We start from the raw sequence: 22,124 nt of genomic DNA, 5'->3' as shown, positions 1-22,124 counted from the left end.
GCTCCGAGAGGCGGGGAAGTGGCGGTGGGACGCAATTCCCCGCGCGGAGTCGGGCAGTGGCAGCGGGAGAAGCGGCAGCCAGGGGCGCGGCGGGGCCGGAGAGAGGCGGTCCCCTGGGAGGACGGGGTCTCCCCTCGTTGCCTTTGTAGTGGAGAAGGTGGACAAGTGGCAGTCGGCGTGCTCGCAGGTGAGGGTCGCTCGGGAGCCGGCCGGCGCCGGCCGGGAAGTAGAGGCGAGCCGGGAACAAAGCGGAGCAACTCCGGGGTCCGCCCGCGGCGAGCGCCCTGGCGGCGTTGGGCTGGCCGGCCGGCCGGCTGCGCGCCGAGCACGTTGTGAGCCTGGCGGCGGCGGCGGCGGGCGAGGAGCCGGCGCTGGGGGAGGGGGCCGCCGCCGCTCCCGCACTGCCCCCCGCGGCGGGGCGTCCTGCCCCATTGTGAGGCGGCGGCAGGACGAGAGGAGGTAGGGCGCGCTCGGGGGGCAGGGGCGGCGGCGGCGGCTCCGCTCGCTCGACACCCGGGCAGCGGCAGGAACGAACTCGGCTCCGGTAGCGGCCGCGGCGCGTCAGTCACACAAAAGGCAGCCGAGCTTCTCCCAGCGCGCGGACCGGCCCACGCTGCCGCCGAGGGCTCCCCACCTTACCGGCTTTCCTTTCCCTCCAATTTTGATAGGGAAGCGGGGCCGGCGCGGGCGGCCGAGGGTCCAGGCGAGCCCGCGGGCGGACGGGAGATGCCGCTGCTACACCGAAAGCCGTTTGTGAGACAGAAGCCGCCCGCGGACCTGCGGCCCGACGAGGAAGTTTTCTACTGTAAAGTCACCAACGAGATCTTCCGCCACTACGAGTAAGAGCCAGGCGGTGTGCGGGGGCCGCGGGGGGGTGTGGGGACTCCCTCCCCAGCGCCCTTTTGTCTCTCTCCTTTTCCTCGCCCTGGGCTTCTGGCGGGGCGACTTGAAAGTGACGGGTGGCCCCGGGCCCGCGGTTCTCTGCCTCCTGGCCTCCACCTGGAGAACGCGCGGGGCCAACTGGCGGCGGCGCGCGTGGGGAACGCGGGTTGGTAGTGGCGGAGGAGGCTGGGGTCCCTGGCCGGCCTCGGGGACCGCTCCTAGCCGCTGCTGTCGCCCTCCCGCCCTCCTGCCGCGGGGCGGCGGAAACTCCCCGCCTCGCCCCTCCCCGCCGCGGCCACACGCGCACTCCCGGGCCAGTTCCGGGATCCCCTCCCGGCGGCCGAGGGGATCCCCGCTAGGGTCAGCGACGTGGGGCCGCAGTCCCTGGGCCGGGGAAGGGAATTCCTGCCCCGGTGGGCAGGAAACGGCTGGGCTGGGCTTCGTTTTCTCAGTCGGGAGTGGGGTCTGACGTTGGAGCTGCCTGGGGTAGGGGAGAGAGGAGCGGAGTTGAGACTCGCTCTAGAAGGGAAGGAGGGGGCGTCCCTACGGGCCAGGGGTGGAGGGCGCGGGACGCGAGAGCCTCCGTCGGCGGCCTCCCGTCCGGCGCTGCTAGGCCTCAGAGTGCGACGCGAGCCGCGCTCTCTGTCACCGCCTCTTCTTGGTGACTAACTCTCGTCTCCGGGGAACTCAGCGTCTCCGCCCCCGGGAGATCAGTGAGGAAGAAGTCGCGGCTGGGCAAGGGGAAGAGGAAGGGGGAAGAAGCAGGGCCTTGGGCGCCCCTCGTTTTCACTTTCGCGTAGCCGGGAGCGCGGTGGAGGGTGTTGGGGGAGGGGGTTAAGACAAGTTCAACTCCAGACTCAGCCGGGCGCCGCTTTATCCCCCTGCGCATGTGGGCTGCCTGACATGTGCCACTCGCTATTGTTTTGATAAGAACGCGGAGCTGCTGCTGGTGTAGTTACAGCTCCTACATTTTCAGCCCGTCGCTTAATTTATCCCAAGAGATCTAGTCCTGTGACACGGAGCAAGGGGGTGTGTTTTAGCGTCTTGTGTTTAAACAGGATCTCTAAGTGAGAACCTGACTTGATCAATCACTCGAAGAGGGTGATCCTCTCTTTTTCTTATGCTTTATCCTCTCCACTCAAAAGGAGTCCCTTTGTGGCTTGGAAACCAAGTGTAATAGCAACCAAGTGACGTCGCGTGTAAGGAGGCAGCTTTTCTGAGTGGGGGCTTGATCAAGGGAGGGTTTTGGGCAAACTGCACCTGTCTAAGAAATGAATAGTGAGGTTAGAAAAGTTCCTTTGAGCATTTAAGTAAACCCTTTTCTTCAGCTCCACAGAAAGGGCTACACATTAAACATGTTATATCCAGAGAAGTAGAGTACTTTTCGTCAGACAGTACTTTTAAGTAGGAGTGCACGTCTCGCTCTGCTCCTGTAGAGACTTGTTTTGTTACTCAAATAGAGTTCTCGTAACTAGTTAAGTGAACTTGGATTAGGTAATTGGACAAGGTTTTGTGTTTTTTTTGTTGTTGTTGTTTGTTTTTTTTAGGATTTTAAAGCTACAGGCCTTGCTAACAATTATGATTTAAAAAAAAAAAACTAAGAGTATCAACAAAATAGTAAATAGGCTTAAATTTCCAACTGCTTTCTCCTTCCACATAAGTAGTCTTTTAAAGAGGCTTTTCTCACTTTAGAGGGTAGGATGAATATGGCTGTTATCCTTTGTGAATTAAACACTCTTAAGGCACTTTGGTTCTTGAGCTGAATTATTCTAACCATGGAGAAATCTGAAATGCTGAAATACAGATTTTTCGCATTCCAGAACTATCTGTTTTCCATTATTTTTATTTATTTACTTATTTCGAGACAGGTTCTCACTCTGTCGTCCAGGCTGGAGTGCAGTGGCACAATCTTGGCTCACTGCAGCCTCCACCTCCTGGGCTCAAACAGTCCCCCCTACCTTACCACCTTAGCCTCCTGAGTGGCTGGGATTGCAGGTGCATGCGACCACTCTGGCTAATTTTTGTATTTTTGTAGAGACGGGGTTTCATCGTGTTGCCCAGGCTGGTCTTGAACTCCTGAGTTCAAGTGATCTGCCTGCCTTGGTCTCCCAAAGTGCTAGAATTATAGGCGTGAACCACCAAGCCCAGCCTTATCTTCCATTAATATTAAGGAATTGTATCCTTTGTAGTCTTAGTGCATTTAAACATTTTAAATAACTAGATTTTTATTTTCAATTTTTTTTTTTCCCCTTGTGCTGAAGTGTTTGGGCTTTTGGAAATTACAAGCAGTCCCAGAGAGATTACTGGTTTGGGAGCAAAGGTATTTGACCATTTACCCTGAATTAAGGAGTATTGCTGATGTTCTTAGGTTTCTATGACTGAACGGAAACAATTTTGACAACATTGGAAGAAGACTGCCATTTAATCATGTTAAATTTTAAATTACTTTCTGTTTCTCGCAAATGATTACAAAGAGATCTTTCCAAAAATGCATTTGTGGTACGTGGTATATGGTGGTCTGTAGTATGGTAACCTGACCTTTGGAACAACTCTGGAAAAACTATGACGGAAACCTCTGCAGGCTGCTCTTTTTTTGAGACGGAGTCTCACCCTGTCGCCCAGGCTGGAGTGCAGTGGTGCCATCTTGGCTCACTGCAACCTCTGCCTCCCGGGTTCAAGCATTCTGTGCCTCAGCCTCCCGAGTAGCTGGAATTACAGGAGCCTGCCACCACGCCCAGCTAATTTTTGTATTTTTAGTAGAGATGGGGTTTCATCATGTTGGCCAGAATGGTCTGGATCTCCTGACCTCAGGTGATCCACCTGCCCCGGCCTCCCAAAGTGCTGGGATTACAGGTGTGAGCCACTGCACTTGGCCTGTTGCCTCACATTTTGTCTTCTCCAAGAACCTGAACTCTTTGAGACAGTGACTGGCCAGGATGCATCCTCAGTGATTATATAGCAGAAACTCCTTACTACATTCTCCTTAACTAATTGCTAACTCTTGATTGACCTGCTTTTTCATAGGTAAAGAAGACTCAATAGCACATCAACTATAGACAAATGCATAAGCTAAGGTGCATAATGTGGTCTCTTAAATACGATTTATTCTGGCTGCTGCAGTGGCTCATGCCTATAATCCAAACATTTTTGGGAGGTTGAGGTGGGAGGATCACTTGAGGCCAGGAGTTTGAGATCAGCCAGGTCAAAATAGTAAGACCTTGTTTCTACAAAAATGAAAATGTTCTTTAATTTTGGCTAGCTGACAACAATTTTGTTTATTTTTGCTGTGGATTGTTAAAAAACGGAACAGGTCTGAATACAGAATTTCTTGACTTGTGGGATAGGAAAATGATTTGTTGTATTACCTAGTGACTTAATCTCATAAATAAAATAACTTTTTTTTTAGCCATGTTGACACTTGGAATATATTTCCCATCTTTGAGTGAGTCCAGCCTTCCGTACAAAATGTATAACTCTCTTCCACAACATCACTAACAGGTGGTCCAAATTACGTTTCACCCTGGCTTTTCATTGGAAGAGGTGTAACTAGCTTACAAGGCATCCTGTTTTCACTGTTCATCTGCTCTCTGTTAATAAGTCAGTCCTTTCAACAGCCTCCTTTTACAGATGAGGAAACTGAAGTTGGGGTGGGGAGTAAATCCAAGATTACGGTGTCCAAAATTATTTTTCTAGTAACTGATAATGCTAGAATCTAACTCACATCAATTCTAGCATTTATGCTCTTTTTACTGTTTACTATCACATAGTGCTTATTATGGAAAATTCTTCCTAATATCTGTTCAAGTATGCACTAAGAAAATAGGGGCATTGCCTGGAATTTAAACTGGCTGCCTAGATCTTTGTGTAGATACCACTCTGTACTGTCTGCTTAGACATTTGGCTTTTTACTATACCCGAAGTGATTAAGCTCTAGGTATTCAGTGGACACATCAGAACATCATCAATTTATAGTAGGGAAGAATGTCTTTCATACTGACCAATTCCTATACTAATGGTCAGTTATGTGTAAAATCTAGTTATAATCAAAGGCTATTTGGTGAGCATGGGGTTTTCAAAGGAAGTTGGATAATTTTCTTAGCTAGTGTCTTTAAATGAGATGTTTAGCTCCTTTTTAAGGAATAAGCCTGCCATATGGTCCTGATACTTGGATCCATGAGTCCTTTTTTCCTGGGTGGTATAGCAGAGATTCCTAAATGCTTTTCTTTTTGAATTTTATCTTTTGTCTACTTAGCAGACTGTACTTAGTTTCAGATGTTTTAAATACATTTTTTCTTCAGACAATACATTTATCAGTTATTGCAATATTGTAGGTCGTAGTAACAACCTACCCCAAAACTTGGTGGCTCAAAATAACAACCCATTTTATTTGCTCACTATTCTGTGGATTGCCAGTTTGTTTTCTGCTGGTTTCCTCTGTGCTCCCTCACTTAGCTGCAGTCAGCTGGAGGCTAGGCTGAGGCTGGTTGGAGTAAGAGCCTCAGTCACAGGTCTGGGAACTCAGCTGGGATGGTTTTAGTTATTATGTGGTCTTTCAACCTCAGAAAGAGGCTGTTTCACATGGTGGTTTTAGAGTTTCAAGAGGATGAGAATGGAAGTCACTCAATATCATTTTTTTATTATTTTGGTCAAAACAGATTATAAATAAGGTCAGCCCAGATTCAAGAGGTCATGAAATAGACTCCAGCTCTTGGTGAGAAGAGCATGAATGTAATACTTTAAAGGAGCCTGCACACCTTTAGACCTCTTTGCAAACGGTCTACCACAAGCAGTTGCTACAATTTTATAGTTGGGTCATCCTGATTGGATTTTGTGTGTTCACTGATAATCTAATGTATGTTATCCATCAAAACAATGAAAACCATCCTAAGAACTTGTGGACATACCTTGTTGTTTGCCCCATACTACCTATAATAATGATTCAAAAACTCTTTCTTCCTAGAATTTCTATTGTTTCCTACACTTGTCCTCAGGAGCTAATGAGAAGAAGTATCTTCAGATGGTTGAGATAGTTCTGTCTCTTTCTGCTGCCCTTCCAAATGTCTAACTTTCTGTCTTGAAAACATAAGAGTTTTTCTGACATTGTTTCTCTACCATACTGGTTATTCTTCTAGGGTCTCTCTGCACATGTGGTACCTGAACAATAAGAATTGATAATATTTATTGAGTGCACTTACATTTTAGGGGCATTTGCTAAGAATTATCTCATTTTATGTTATTTTATTTATTTATTTAGAGATGGAGTCTCGCCCTACCACCCAGGCTAGAGTGCAGTCACACAATCTTGGCTCACTGCAAGCTCCACCTCCCGGGTTCATGCCATTCTCCTGCCTCAGCCTCCCAAGTAGCTGGGACTACTCGGCATATGCCACCAAGCCCGGCTAATTTTTTTGTATTTTTAGTAGAGACAGGGTTTCACCGTGTTAGCCAGGATGGTCTCGATCTCTCGAGATCGAGTGTATATGTATATATAATATATATGTGTATATACACACACACACACACACACACATATACATACTTACATACATAGAGAGAATGAGTGTGTTTTGGCCCCTAAGTAGAGTGCACTTTGTTTTTATCTGAATTGTACTTCGTTTCTGATTTTTTTTTTTTTTGAGACGGAGTCTCAACTGTGTCTCCCAGGCTGGAGTGCAGTGGCTCCATCTCGGCTCACTGCGACCTCTGCCACCCTGGTTCAAGCGATTCTCCTGCCTCAGCCTCCCGAGTAGCTAGGATTACAGGCTCCTGACACCGTGCCCAGCTAATTTTTGAATTTTTAGTAGAGATGGAGTTTCACCATCTCGGCTACGCTGGTCTTGACCTCCCGACCTTGTGATCCACCCGCCTCGGCCTCCCAAAGTGCTGGGATTACAGGTTGTAAGTCACGGCGCCTGGCATAGTTTCTGATTTTTATGTGACAATTTAATCTTCCCCTACTAGGTTTTTAGTTTTTTAGTTTTCCCAATACCCAACAAATTAATAGTATGTTGCACTTTGTTCCTCAGTTTGTTCACCAGAGTGTTGGTTGACTTCATATTACAGGTGCGTTCTTAAGAAAGTCCCTTGTAACTCAGCAACTTTTCCTTATGAAATAATGGTGAAGAGGAGGGGTCATCAAATTTTTTCCACAAAGGGCCAGATAATCAATATTTCAACCTTTGCTTGGCCATAGGGTCTCTTGTACCTATCCAACTGTGCAAATGTAGTGAGAAAGCAGTTACTGACAACACCTAAAAATACAGGTATAGTTGTGTTCTCAAAAAAAACTACAAAAACAGGTGGAGGGCAGGATTTGGTCTCTGTGCCAGTAGGATGCCCACCTTTAGTGAAGAGGATGATTGAAAGAGTGCAGTCATAAATCTGACATTAATAACCTGTATTAGCCTAAATTTACATTCATATAAAAATACTTTGTATGTTATCATTTTTGCTCACAGTAGTAAAATGTATTTCTTGTAAGTTTCGTTAGTTATATTCTTATAATGTGGAAATTGAAGAGGCATTGTAACCAACCCCCTAGAATTCAGTATTAACAAATTCTGCACATTTAAATGTGTGTGATAAATGGGTAAAGTGTGAGCAGAATTACAGAAGTGGGAGAAAGTGAAGGTGTGTAATGTTAGAGATGGTGCTGTGCTGTTAGGGGGTTATGAGTAGAGGAGAGATGACCCTTGGACTTTTCTCCCTTAAAATGGCCACTGTGGTAGCATGTCCTGCCTCCTTAGGGTAGGTGTTTGTGCACAGTGAAGCTATAATTTAACAATAACTTTGTAGAGTAAATAGACACAAAGGAAACAAATGGCACAAACATTTTGTAGGAGATAATAGAAACCTTAGGGTATAAAAGGGCAGCTATACATCACTGGTTGTGGCATTTGTGCCATTGCTGTCCTTGGTATTTTTAGGCAGTGTTAAATCTAAATCTTGTTTGTTGCAATTCACTGCATTTAGCTGTCCCCCTGCCATGGCATGAAATATCCCATGCATGGCCTACTCAGTACCCCAGGCATTTAGCTGCTGTGGCTAGAGCTGTGCTGTCCAAAACAGGAGCCATTACTTGGCCAGATGGGTTATTAAGTACTTGAAATGTGATTAGTCCGAATTAAGATAGGCAGTAAATGTAAAATATACATTCGATTTTTTTTTCTTTTTTTTTTGTTTGAGACAGAGTCTCACTCTGTTGCCCTGGCTGGAGTGCAGTGGCACAATCTTGGCTTACTACAACCTCCACCTCCTGGGTTCAGGTGATTTTCCTGCCTCAGCCTCCCCAATAGCTGGGACTACAGGCGCGTGCCACCACGCCTGGCTAATTATTTGTATTTTTAGTAGAGACGGGGTTTCACTGTGTTAGCCAGCATGTGCTCGATCTCCTGACCTTCGTGATCTGCCTGCCTTGGCCTCCCAAAGTGCTGGGATTACAGGCGTGAGCCACCATGCCCGGTGGATTTTTTTTTTTTTTTTAAAGAAGAATGTAAGTAAAGTATCTCAATTTTTAAAATGTTTACTATGTATTGAAATGAAATTATTTTGTGATATATTGGGTTATTTTTATTTAAAAATTTTTAAATGTGACCACTAGAAAATTTAAAATTATACATGTGACTAACCATTCTATTTCTACTAGCACTGGCTTACAGACTAAAGTGTAAGATATTTAGATTTGAAGTATAATTTTCTTGAGCAATACTAAGTATTGTTTAAGTTATTAGAGGTATACTTCATGTGATGGATATCCCAGTTACCCCGATTTGGTCATTACACATTGTATACAGGTATTAATATGTACAACTGTTATATATCAATTTTAAAAAAGAGGAAAAAAGTATACCAATGTACATTATGTGCTAACTGTACTGGCTTGAGAAACTAAATCTTATAGATATGTTTGTTTCTACAGGAAAAAGTTAGAACTTTTTTTCCTTTTTTTCCTTTTTTTTTTTTTTTTTTTGAGATATTGTCTTACTCTGTCACCCAGGCTAGAGTGCAATGGTGCGATCTTGGCTCACTGCAACCTCGGCCTCACAGGCTGGAGTGCTCCTCCTGCCTCAGCCTCCTGAGTAGCTAGGACTACAGGCATGTGCCACCACGTGGACCTGGCTAATTTTTCTGTTTTTAGTAGAGACTGGGTTTTGCCATGTCACCCAGGCTGGTCTTGAGCTCCTGGGCTTAAGCATTTCTCCTGCCTCAATCTTCCAAAGTGGTGGGATTACAGATGTGAGCCACCGTGCCCGAACTAGAACTTTTTTAAGAAACAGGGCTGTGCTCTGTCACTCAGGCTGGAGTGCAGTGGTGTAATCATAGCTCACTGCAGCCTTGAACTCTTGGGTTCAGGTGCTCTTCCCACCTCAGCCTCCTGAGTAGCGAGTACTATAGATGTGCGCCCCCTGGCTAATTTTTTTCTTCAATTTTTGGTAGAGACAGGGTCTCGCTTTGTTGCGCAGTCTGGTCTCGAACTCCTGGCTTCAAGTGATGCTCCTGCCTCTCAGCCTGCCGAAGTGCTGGGATTACAGGCATGAGCCATCGTGTCCGGCTAAGACCTACCTGTTAACATTACTTCCCCTAAAAAAAGTTCTAATAGTATTTTTAAAAATCTTTTTTTACCTTCTGGATTCTTCCCTTCCCTTTCTCTGAATTCTTAGGATATCTGCCTTCTTATAAGGATAACTGCTTTTTACTTTGTATTTTTGATGATATACACCCATATTTCCTGAACTAAACTTTACTTCAAAAGGATCTTCTTTGTACTGAATTAAGAGCCATATAACTTGGCATATGCATGCTATTTCTGTAGATCTCATTTAAGTTGAGGTATGATTAGTTTCTCTTGCTTTATTTCCATAGATACCTTTTTAAAAAGTTGTTCTATGGACATCTACAAAGGAAACAATGTAAATGGAATTGCCCCCAATTTTTGGAGATCAAACTAATAGAGATAACCTACACAGATAGATGTACTAACCAGGAAATAGACATATAACAGTTTAAGTACTTTTAGAATGATGGAAGAAGTAAAGATTTCAGGAAGGAGAAAAAATTGAAGAATAATGAATTATATGGTTACATATAGTTATGGAAAAGTAGAACAAAGTATAAAGCAGGAAAAAATTTTACCTGTATCTTACCACTTAAAGGCAGCCATTGTTAACCCTTTTGCATATGTATAACCATATGCATATATATAAAAAAATTTTTTTTCAGACAGTCTCACTTTTACACAGGCTGGAGTGCAATGGCATGATTGTGGCTCACTGTAGCCTTGAACTCCTGGACTGAAGTGATTCTCCTGCCTCGGCCTCCAGAGTAGCTCGAATTACAGGCTCATGCCACCATAGTGGGCTTTTTACATTTAAAAAATATTATATTGGCCGGGCATGGTGGCTCACGCCTGTAATCCTAGCACTTTGGGAGGCTGAGGTGGGCAGATCACCAGGTCAGGAGATCAAGACCATCCTGGCTAACATGGTGAAACCCCATCTCTACTGAAAATTCAAAAAATTAGCCAGGCATGGTGGCATGTGCCTTTAGTCCCAGCTACTTGGGAGACTGAGGCAGGCGAATCCCTTGAACCTGGGAGGCAGAGGTTGCAGTGAGCCAAGATCACGCCACTGCACTCCAGCCTGGGTGACAGTGAGACTCTGTCTTTTAAAAAAATATATATATATATATTGCGCTGGGTGCGGTGGCTCACGCCTGTAATACCAGCACTTTGGGAGGCTGAGGTGGGCGGATCACGAGGTCAGGAGTTTGAGACCAACATGGTGAAACCCCGTCTCTACTAAAAATACAAAAATTAGCTGGGTGTGGTGGTGCACGTCTGTAATCCCAGCTACTCAGGAGGCTGAAGCAGGAGAATCACTTGAACCCAGGAGGCGGAGGTTGCAGTGAGCTGAGATCTGGCCACTGTATTCCAGCCTGGGCGACAGAGTAAGACTCCATCTCCAAAAAAAAAAAAAAAAGTGGATAGAATTTTTGAAAATGAGTAAATGCACATATTAAGGAATTCCAGCAGAATAGAAGAGCACTGAATAGAATGGTTCCCCAGTCTTATCACTACTGCCTGTTACCTTGAGTTTTGTATGACATTCCAGAAATCTATGCTTCTATAGGTACCCTTTGTTTTCTTTCCTTTTTCTCTTTTCCTCTTTTTTTTTTTTTTTTTTTTAACACAAATGAGATCATCATATAGTTTCAAGAAAATACAGGAGAGATCAAACTGAAAATAGGTATTTTTCTATTAACATTAATGGAAATGTTAATTAAGAACTTTATACTTTTGGCCGGGCGTGGTGGCTCACGCCTGTAATCCCACCACTTTGGGAGGCCGAGGCGAGCAGATCACGAGGTCAGGAGATCGAGACCATCCTGGCTAACACGGTGAAACCCTGTCTCTACTAAAAATACAAAAAATTAGCTGGGCACTGTGGCAGGCGCCTGTAGTCCTAGCTACTCGGGAGGCTGTGGCCGGAGAATGGCGTGAACCTGGGTGGCGGAGCTTGCAGTGAGCCAAGATGGCGCCACTGCAGTCCGGCCTGGGCGAAGAAGTGAGACTCCGTCTCAAAAAAAAAAAAAAAAAAAAAAAGCAAAAAGAACTTTATACTTTTTAATGACTGATTTTTCATTGTATGAAATACTACTTTATTTAGCTTTTCTCTTGTTAGCTGCTTAAAGTTTTCAGTTTTTCACTGAAAAACAGATGCAACTCAAAGTCTGGTTTTGACTGATGTACCTTGAAATTGCAAAATATAAATATTTAGTTTTAATATACTTTTTCTTATATTTGTATTAATGTTATAAGTTGACCAGTTACCAAACCCTTGAGTTCTGTGAGTCTACATAAAATTTTGCGTTAAAGGCACAAAAATAACCTGATAATGCTATCAGTTTTTAATGTAAAATTTGTGAAATGATAGGTAATGGGCTTTTGTTTTTGTTTTTGTTTTTTAATCAGTGACTTTTTTGAACGAACCATTCTGTGCAACAGCCTTGTGTGGAGTTGTGCTGTGACGGGTAGACCTGGACTGACGTATCAGGAAGCACTTGAGTCAGAAAAAAAAGCAAGACAGAATCTTCAGAGTTTTCCAGAACCACTAATTATTCCAGTTTTATACTTGACCAGCCTTACCCATCGTTCACGCTTACATGAAATTTGTGATGATATCTTTGCATATGTCAAGGATCGATATTTTGTCGAAGAAACTGTGGAAGTCATTAGGAACAATGGTGCAAGGTAAAGTACTTTTAATTTTTCCTCTTGGTAAGTTTATATTCACATTGCTCAAAATCCAAAACACACAAAATGGTGACCTAAGGAAATCTTCCCTTTTACTATGCTCCAGCTATTCTGTTAACCCACAGATAGCCCTGGTGTTAGCTGTTTCTTGTATATCTTTCCAAAGCTAATTTATATATATGCCACCAAAAACATATACGTGCATGCGTCTGTATGTGTATATATAACATGTCTTATGTAACAAACATATGCACAAATTCCTTCCCTTTTTAATGCAAAAGAACATATATACTCTAGATCCCTTTTCACTTAAAGATCTCGAAGGTTAGTCCTTTGTTAGATAAGCCACCTTCCTTCTCTTTAATTTACTATATAATAAAGTTCTGTTATATGGAAGTTCCATCTTTAAGAGTAGAAATCTTTAGCTAATGGTATCTACTGTGTCTTCATTATGTCACCTAATAGTTTAAATATGCCAGTATTTATTGATTGGTTTTAGTGTTTTATTTAACAAAACCAGGATTGAGTTTTATATACACCACTAAGTTCTCCTTCTTTCATACTTTCTCACATTGCTTTATTGAGCTGTAACTCATATACAGTACACTTCTCCTTTCTGTAGTATACAAATGCAGGGTTAGTGCTCTTCCCTTTCACCAAGCTCTTCAGAAATAAAGTGGATTTTTATATGAACATTGAAAATGACATAATCTTATGGCAATAAATTAAAAATTATCAATGTTTTCTTAAGTTTTGTGATTGGCTAGTCACTGACATTTATAATAGTAAACTTTGTATGCATTAAAACCTCTTGTAGCCTCTTGACTTTAGGGTATTAACTGTTTTTTGGATACCCTGCCCCCATTATTGACCTGAATACAAATTTTTTTTCTGGATTTTAAACTTTAGAAGCCAAAAGTTATTTATGTTGTTACTATTATCTTATTTGGAGAATCATTATAAGTTTGTATGTAATGTTAGAATTAATGTCTTAACAAAGTAATATGATCCATTTTAGTTGTTAGGTGCTACCCTACTTGAATCTTAAAAAGCCAAGCAACCAAATGTGTTTATATTAAGATATAATTTATTTATTTGGGTTTGATTTTTGGCAAGTAATTAAGTTCTTTTTTTTTTTTTTTGAGACGGAGTTGCGCTCTTGTTGCCCAGGCTGGAGTGCAATGGCAAGATCTCGGTTCGCTGTAACCTCCACCTCCCAGGTTCAAGTGATTCTCATGCCTCAGCCTCCTGAGTAGCTGGGATTACAGGCACCCACCACCACACCCAGCTAATTTTTGTATTTTTAGTAGAGACGGGACTTCATCAGGCTGGTCTTGAACTCCTGACCTCAGGTGATCCACCCGCCTCGGCCTCTCAAAGTGCTGGGATTACAGGTGTAAGCCACTGCGCTTGGCCTAAGGCTTAATTTCTTAATATATTGGCTATTCTTTTTATTGTTGTTTGAGACAAAGTCTGGCTCTGTGGGGTTTTTTTTTTTTTTGCTTTTTTTTGTTGTTGTTGTTAACTTTTGGTATAGATGAGATCTGGCTCTGTTGCTCAGGCTAGAGTGCAGTGGCTGCATCTCAGCTCACTACAACCTCTACCTCCCAGGCTCAAGCCATCCTCCCACCTCAGCCTCCTGAGTAGCTGGGACTACAGGTGCATTCCACCATGTCCAACTCATTTTTGTATTTTTTGTAGAGATGGGGTTTCACCATGTTGCCCCAGCAGCTCTCAAACTCATGAACTCAAGTAATCCACCTGCCTTGGCCTCCCAAAGTGCTGGGATTACAGGCTGAGCTACCAAGCCTAGCCTGTATTGGCCATTCATAATTGGTGATTGTGCCTGAAGTTTTCCTCCCTTAAGTACAACATTCTGAATGTACTCTGTAAAAAAAAAAAAAGTGTGGAACTCTTGTTCTAGTGCATTTAAATAATTAAGCATAGAATTGGGTTAATCTGAAATGTGCTTGTAAGAACAAGAGAACAGTACTTTATTAGTTATTTTATCTAAAAACTAAGAATGGTTATTAGATCCACTCCTTAGGTCCTTTGTTCCCGTGATCACTTAGATTATAAGTACCATAGGGTTGGGGCTTTTGGGGAGGGTGGAGGTTGTGGAACTTGAGACTAGAGACTCCCCAACTCCTCAGCTCCTCCAAAGACTGGAGACAGCACGAATTAGAATTCATATGTATATTTTACTAATATATCCTTAAGGTTGGCATCTTTTACAAAGCTATTTTGTTTGTCTTCTCTGTAACTTGCTGTGAGCGCTATTGACAAGGGAGTAGTAAGTAAGGTAAGAATAGTAAAAACAAAATACTAAGAGGTGGCATATGAAAAAGGAGATTAATTGACGATGATGAATTATAGGAAAATCATGATTTCAAGGAGGCTCAGTTAAGAGTTAAGTAGAAAAGGGGTCTCAAGATGCCAGTGGATAATCTAGTAAGTTTTTAAGCTAAGTAATTAAATTTTTTCAACCAATAGCAGAAAATCATCAGGAAAAGTATTTAGAAATAACTGAAAACATCTTTCCCTTTTAAAATTAAGTTATGCTGTTTTTCTGTGGATTTTTTTTTTTTTTTTTTTTTTGACAGGGTCTGGCTCTGTCGCCCAGACTGGAGTGCAGTGATACAATCAGAACTCACTGCAGCCTCAATCTCTCAGGCTCAAGCAGTCATCCCGCCTCAGCCTCCTGAGTAGCTGGGACTATAGGCATGTGCCACCACACCTGGCTGATTTATTTATTTTTTTAACTTTTAGTATAGATGAGGTCTGGCTATGTCGCTCAGGCTGCTCTCAAACTTCTGAGCTCAAACAATAATCCCACCTCGGCTTCCCAAAGTGCTAGGGTTAGAGATGTGAGCCACTGCACCTGGCCTTTTCTGTGGATCTTATAAATCAACCACACTGTCCTATGAAGTGTGAAATAACAACATAATTTACCTTTTAAAGGGATGTACCTATACCAGTCTTGCTGTTATACAATAGTCATATATTTGAGTTCCTTTTTTATACCAGACACTGATTTAGGTGTTATGGATTAATGGCTCCCTGACTCACAAAGCCAAACATACTTGCTGCTTCTCAAATATGCCAGGCATGATCCCTGCCTCAGGGCCTTTGCATTGCTCTTCTCTTTGTCTGGAATTTATTTCCCCAGATATCAACATGGTGAGTTCTTTTACTTCTTCGTCTTCCTCCATATCACTTTCATTGAAGCCTTCTGTCCTATCTGAAATTTAGCATTTTCTTGCCCCAACTTTTAATTATTTTATTTATTTTTTGCCTCCCCGCCCTCGCCCCAACTTTTAAAACATTTTTGATAAAATTTTTTTAAATTGTGGGCCAGGTGTGGTGGCTCAAGCCTGTAATCTCAGCACTTTGGGAGGCTGAGGCAGGTGGATCACCTGAGGTCAGGAGTTCGAAACCAGCCTGGTCAACATGGCAAAACCCCATCTCTACAAAAAATACAAAGATTAGCTGGGTGTTTTGTCTTCTCTGTAACTTGCTGTGAGCACTATTGACAAGGGAGTAGTCTATAGTCAATTACAGGCATGCGCCTGTAATTCCAGCTACTCAGGAGGCTGAGGCAGAATTGCTTGAACCCAGGAGGTGGAAGTTGCAGTGAACCGAGATCACGCCACTGCACTCCAGTCTGGGCAATAAAGTGAGAGTCTGTCTCAAAAAAAATTTTTTTTTTAATTGTGGAAAAATACACAACGTAAAATTAGTCATCTTAACCATTTTCAATAATACAGTTCAGTCCTCGCCTCAACATTTTGTATTTCTCTTCCATGCTTTGTTTTTTGTTCACCGTGGCACTATAACATATTTTCTCTATTTATTTTGTTTGTTGGTGGTTTCCTCCACCAGAATGTAAGCTCCATGAGCTCAGGAATTTTTGTTCACTGTATTGCTAGCACTTAAAATGGCATATAGTATGTGAGCAGGGCAGGTGTTTGTTGAAGTATAAATAATGCAAAACAAATTTCAAATAGAAGTGCTTTGAAGGCAGTGGTATGGTAGAGAGTGAGGGGAGGAAGTGGTTGGCACTTGAGCTAGGGTGGTCAGAGAATGTTGCTGTGGAGGAAGTGACATTAACTCTGAGAACAGAATGAAGGAGAAGGAACCAAACATGTCAAGAACTCTCTAGACAGAGAGAAAGGCCTGAAGTGGAAATAATTTAAAATATTGCTCTGGCTGCTGTTTAGTGAAATCATTGAAAGGAGGTCAAGCATGGAGATCCTGGAACCAGTTTGGAGGCTACTACAACGGGCTTTCTAGTGCAGATAAGAACTTTGAATCAGATGGCAGCAGTACAAATGGAGAGAATTGGATGGATTCAGGATATTTTAGGTGGAGAACTAACACAATTTATTCATGGATTGGATGGATGCTGGTTTGGGCAGGGGAATGTGTGGGAAAAGAGAAATCATGGATGATGAAATCATGGATGATCTCAGTTTTTTGCCTTTAGTGGATGGTAAGATGGAGAAGCTTAGCTCATGCCTATTGTCCCTTAGCTCATGCCTATACTTGGGCAGGAGGATCAGTTGAGCCCAGCAATGCAAGGTTATAGTGAGCCGACTACATGATCGTGCCAACTACATGATCATGCCAACTACACTCCAGCTAGGGTGACACAGCGAGACCCTATCTCTAAAACGAAGAAAAGACTGGGCGTGCTGTGGCTCACGCCTGTAATCCCAGCACTTTGGGAGGCCAAGGCGGGCAGATCATGAGGTCAAGAGATCGAGACCATCCTGGCTAACATGGTGAAACCCCGTCTCCACTAAAAATACAAAAAGTTAGCCAGGCGTAGTGGTGGGCACCTGTAGTCCCGGCTACTCAGGAGGCTGAGGCAGGAGAATGATGTGAACCCGGGAGGCGGAGCTTGCAGTGAGCCGAGATCGCACCACTGCACTCCAGCCTGGGCGACACAGCGAGACTCCGTCTCCAAAAAAAAAGAAAAAAGATGCGGAAGCCTCAGGAAGTAATGTATCAGTTTAGCCATCTTTGCACTCAAAACAGGCCCTGTTATTTTCTGATTGCTCTGATTTTGTGTTTCATGGACATGTCTGTGTTACTTGTAAGTGACCTTTTTTTTTTTTTTTTTTTTTGAGACCGAGTTTCGTTCTCATTGCCCCAGGCTAGAGTGCAATGGCGCAGTCTTGGCTCATTGCAACCTCTGCCTCCCAAGTTCAGGCGATTCTCCTGCCTCAGCCTCCCGAGTAGTTGGGATTACAGGTGCCCGCCACCACACCCAGCTAATTTTTGCATTTTTAGTAGAGATAGGGTTTCACTATGTTGACCAGGCTGGTCTTGAACTCCTGACCTCAGGTGATCCACCCATCTCAGCCTTTCAAAGTGCTGGGACTACAGGTATGAGCCACCGCACCCAGCCTCATAATTGCTTCTTACAGGCTAGATACTGGGCTGGGTATATTGGGGTTTTGGAAAGAATTAAGATGCTCTAAGCAGCCTAGGCAACATAGTGAGACCCTGTCTCTACAAAAATTAAAAAAAAAGAAAAAGCCAGCCATGGTGGCATGTGCCTGTAGTCCTAGCTACTCAGGAGGTTGAAGCAGGAGGATCACTTGAGCCCAGGAATTCTAGGCTGCAGTGAGTTATGATTGCGCCACTGTGCTGCAGCCTGGGTGACAGTAAGATCTGGTCTCAAAAAAAAAAAAAAAAAAAAAAAAAAGGATGCTCTTGAGTTCAGTTAAGAGAGAGACAAACATGCAGACTTGCTAAATATTAAAGTTGTGAATAAGGTAACTCAAGAGCATCCAAGTTCAGTGTGGCATTGAGGCTAGGCCTAGGTTCCCCACACTCAACTAACACTGAATAAGTCTTTTAACCTTTGCCAGATTGGATGATATCTCAGTGTTTAGCTTGCTTGTTCCAATCCTTTGCTCATTTTTCTTTTGGCTTGTTATCAGTATGTTTGTGGGAGATTTATATTAAATACTAGGCATATTAAGCTCTTTGTTATACTGCTACGAGTATGTTTCTGTTCCATTTTTTGTTCTTTTTCTTAAGTGTGCATGCAATAAGGGTAAAAAGACCTTTATTTATTTATTTATTTATTTTTTGAGATAGTTTCTCACTCTTGTCACTAAGGCTGGAGTGCAGTGGCGTGATCACAGCTCACTGTAGCCTTGACCTCCTGGGCTTGGGTGAGCCTCCCACCTTAGCCTCTTGAGTAGCTGGGACCACAGATGTATGCCACCATGCCCAGCTACCTTTTTATTTTTCTGTATTTTGTAGAGACAGGGTTTCGCCGTGTTGCCCAGGCTGGTCTCGAACTCCTGGGCTCAAGCAATCTGCTAGCCTTGGTTTTCCAAAATGCTGAGATTACAGATGTGAGCCACCATGCCTGGCCTAAGACATTTTAAATATATGTAACAAATAGTTAAGAAATAAAGAATAAAAATACAATAAACATCCATGCATTCTCCACTTGTGTTAAAAACTTAAGACAAATTAAATTTAACAGAGCTTAATTGACCAAAGAACAATTAGCAAATCAGGCAGCCCCCTGAACCAGAAATAGGTTCAGAGTGGCTCTGGTGCTGCTGTGTGGTTGAAGAGGATTTATGAACAGAAAAAGAAAAGAGACATACAGAAAATGGAAGTGAGGTACAGAAATAGCCAGATTGGTTGCAGCTTGCTGTTTGCCTTATTTGAACACGGTTTGAACAGTTTGCTGCCTGTGAGTGGTTGAAGTATGGCTGCTGTGATTGGCTGAGACTTAGCTACTTGTTACAAGAGTAGGTTATAGTCTGTTTATACACCCAGTTAGATTATAGTTAACCATGTACAGAGAAACCTTTAGGCTGAACTTAAAATATGTAAGGAAGCAGCATTAGGCTAAACTTAACACTTGGTATTATTATATTATTATTATTATTATTTGAGACGTAGTTACACTCTGTTGCCCAGGCTGGAGTGCAGTGACGTGATCTCAGCTCACTGCAACCTCCGCCTACTAGGTTCGAGCGATACTTGTGCCCCAGCCTCCTGAGTAGCTGGGATTACAGGCCTGCAGCACCAAGCCCAGCTAATTTTGTATCATTAGTAGAGATGGGGTTTTGCCATCTTGGCAGGGCTAGTCTCGAACTCCTGACCTCAGGTGATCTGCCAACCTCAGCCTCCCAAAGTGCTGGGATTACAGGCATGAGCCACTGTGCCGAGCCAACACTTGGTTTTAATAGGATACCTTTATCTCTGCTTTTTGTTTATAGTTTGAGAAAAGTTTTATGGGAGGGAGGTAGTGATAGTGAAGGGCAGGGTTTGGAATTAGACTTTGTTGGACAAATGACATCCTTTTGGGTTATTGCGAGATTAAAATGAAAATGTATATATATGTATGTATGTGTGTATTGTACACATTTTGTATTGCTATAGAATATGGTAGCATTTTACTGGGGGAATAATACTGCTGTTGACTTGAGGCTTATATGGTAGTTAATTTTTTTTTCTATTGACTTTAATTTTCTATTGAAAATTAAATTTTATATTATGATTGAACTTCAAAGATGACTTGTAATTTTAACATTTTATTTTATTTTATTTTATTTTATTTCGAGATGGAGTCTCACTCTGTCGCCCAGGCTGGAGTGCAATAGTGTGACCTCGGCTGACTGCAAATTCTGCCTCCCAGGTTCAAGCGAATTTCATGCCTCAGCCTCCTGAGTAGCTGGGATTATAGGCGTCCACCACCATGACCAGCTAATTTTTGTATTTTTAGACAGGGATTTGCCATGTTGGCCAGGCTGGTCTCGAACTCCTGACCTCAAGTGATCCACCCGCCTTGGCCTCCCAAAATGCTGGAATTACAGATGTGAGCCAACACGCCCAGCCCACAATTTTAACTTTAGATCCTGAGTTCCGCATCATATATCCTTCTCTCTCTCTATCCCTTTCACTTACATTTCAGTTAAAATAACTTTAAGATAAAAACTTGCCTAAATTGACTAGATTTCCTTTGGTTTGAATTGTGCCTTCACCACATACTTACTAGCTGTGTAACTTTTTGGCAAGTTATTTAACATCACTTATCTCCTAGATTTCCAGTAAAGGGACTGCAGAATTACATAGAAATGAGATAGAGACCATTCTTATGTTGAATTAGTTGGTATAGGTACTCAGATCTGCTCGCTTCAATATTCTTTTCTTATTGTCTCATTTACTTTTAACCATCTCCCCTTGTCTTTTATCTTTGAGATGGGGTCTTGCTCTGTCGCCCTGGCTGGAGTGCAGTGGCACCATCTCAGCTAACTGCAACCTCTGTCTCCTGGATTCAAGCAATTCTCTGCCATAGCCTCCTGAGTAGCTGAGATTACAGGCGTGTGCCACCACGCCTGGCTAATTTTTTTTGTATTTTTAGTAAAGACAGAGTTTCACCACATTGGCCAGGTTGGTCTCAAACTCCTGACCTTAAATGATTCACCTGCCTCAGCCTCCCAAAGTGCTGGGATTACAGGCGTGAGCCACTGCGCCTGACCTCCCCTTGTCTTTTTTGCATCTTTACAAGTACAGCTTAGGTGCTTCCTCCTCTCCACCAAGACTTTATGCTTTCAAAGAAGCAATCAGGTAACAGATTATTTTAAAAGATCCTTTGTTATTGTTGTGACAGAGTAGTAAAGAGAATAACTGACTACTTGGCGAAGATAGGGGAAAGAAAGCATGATTTAGTTATTATTTAGTTGTTCAACTCTCCTCCACACCCTGATTACCACCTAGCTTGCCTGCCAAATGCACTGACATTTGTTCTCTGCTACTTCCTTAGAGCCTACAGGAGAAGTCTTGTGACAGGAACACTAAATTGGAAGTTGAGTCTGTTCTTAAATACTTAGCAGATGTTTTATGTCTATATTATATCAGTAGACAGGCAAGAACTTAATATTTCCATTTACAGATGAGGAAACAGATCAAAAGAAGTGATTTTTTTTGTAATTGTTCAACATATATTTATTGATCATCTGTATGCTGGCACTGTTCTAGATGCTGGAAATAGAGCAGTGAACAAAAAACCAAGTCATGGAGCTTTCCTTCCAGTCTTAACACAGGTGGTAGACAGGATTTAGATTCAAGCAGGGCTGATTTACAAAATCATTTCTTTCACTGTGCTCTTGGTTTTGGGTTCTGCCATTTATGAGTAGCTGTATGGCTTTGAACAAGTAGTTTAAACTCTCTGAGCTTTAGTCTTTTTTCACGTGTTAAATGAACCCCTGCCTTATAGGGTTGCTTCTCAGGATGAAATGATGTAATAAATCTGATTTTTAAAAAAAAGCTATATTATAGAATGTTGCCATTCACATAGATGTCTTATTAATATTTCAGTGTCTTGATTGGGGAACATGCACTTTATTTTATTTTATTTTTTTTGAGACAGAGTCTCGGTCTGTCACCCAGGCTGGAGTGCAGTGGTGCAGTCTTGGCTCCCTGCGACTTCCGACTCCCAGGCTCAAGCCATTCTCATGCCCCAGCCACCCAGGTAGCTGGGAATACAGGCGTGCGTGCCACCATGCCCAGCTAATTTTTGTATTTTTAGTAGAGACAGTTTCATTATGTTGCCCAGGCTGGTCTCAAACTCCTGGCCCCATGTGATCTGTCCGCCTTAGCCTTCCAAAGTGCTGGAATTACAGGCATGAGCCATTGCGCCCCGCCGATTTTATTTCACTTTTTGAGACATACCAGTGGTGATGTAAGGGCTGCAATAGCTATCTTTGCCATTACAACTTGGAATCAAATTCCCCTATTGTAACTGGAAGGAAACTCCAAAAGTTAACAATTTGTATATATTGGACAGACATAGTTTTTTGTTTGTTTTTTAAGATGATCATCCCACATTTTTATGTGGTCTTTTTTTTTTTTTTTTCTTTGAGACGGAGTCTAGTTCTGTCGCCCAGGCTGGAGTGCAGTGGCGCGATCTCAGCTCACTGCATGCTCCACCTCCTGGGTTCACGCCATTCTC

General features: G+C 42.9%; 1 protein-coding gene across 4 annotated transcripts in view; it reads left to right on the top strand.

Moving 5' to 3' along the window:
• Positions 1–364: 364 nt before the first annotated feature.
• The window catches only part of BAZ1A (bromodomain adjacent to zinc finger domain 1A), a 119,774-nt gene continuing 98,014 nt past the window's right edge, over positions 365–22,124 (top strand). For 2 of the 4 annotated variants that reach the window (XM_054530014.1, XM_054530011.1), the window contains exons 1-3: positions 365–459; positions 669–839; positions 11,852–12,130. In XM_054530014.1, coding sequence (XP_054385989.1) covers positions 727–839; positions 11,852–12,130 — 392 coding nt within the window. In that variant the 5' untranslated portion in view covers positions 365–459; positions 669–726. Of the gene's footprint in view, positions 460–668; positions 840–11,851; positions 12,131–22,124 lie in introns of those variants that run through there. The other 2 variants (XM_054530013.1, XM_054530010.2) reach the window with 2 other exon arrangements.

This window comes from Pongo abelii, chromosome 15, assembly GCF_028885655.2.
Source record: "Pongo abelii isolate AG06213 chromosome 15, NHGRI_mPonAbe1-v2.0_pri, whole genome shotgun sequence".
NCBI classification, from domain to species: domain Eukaryota; kingdom Metazoa; phylum Chordata; class Mammalia; order Primates; family Hominidae; genus Pongo; species Pongo abelii.
The sequence above is the reverse complement of the archived record's forward strand: the minus strand, read 5'-3'. Positions and strand labels throughout refer to the sequence as shown.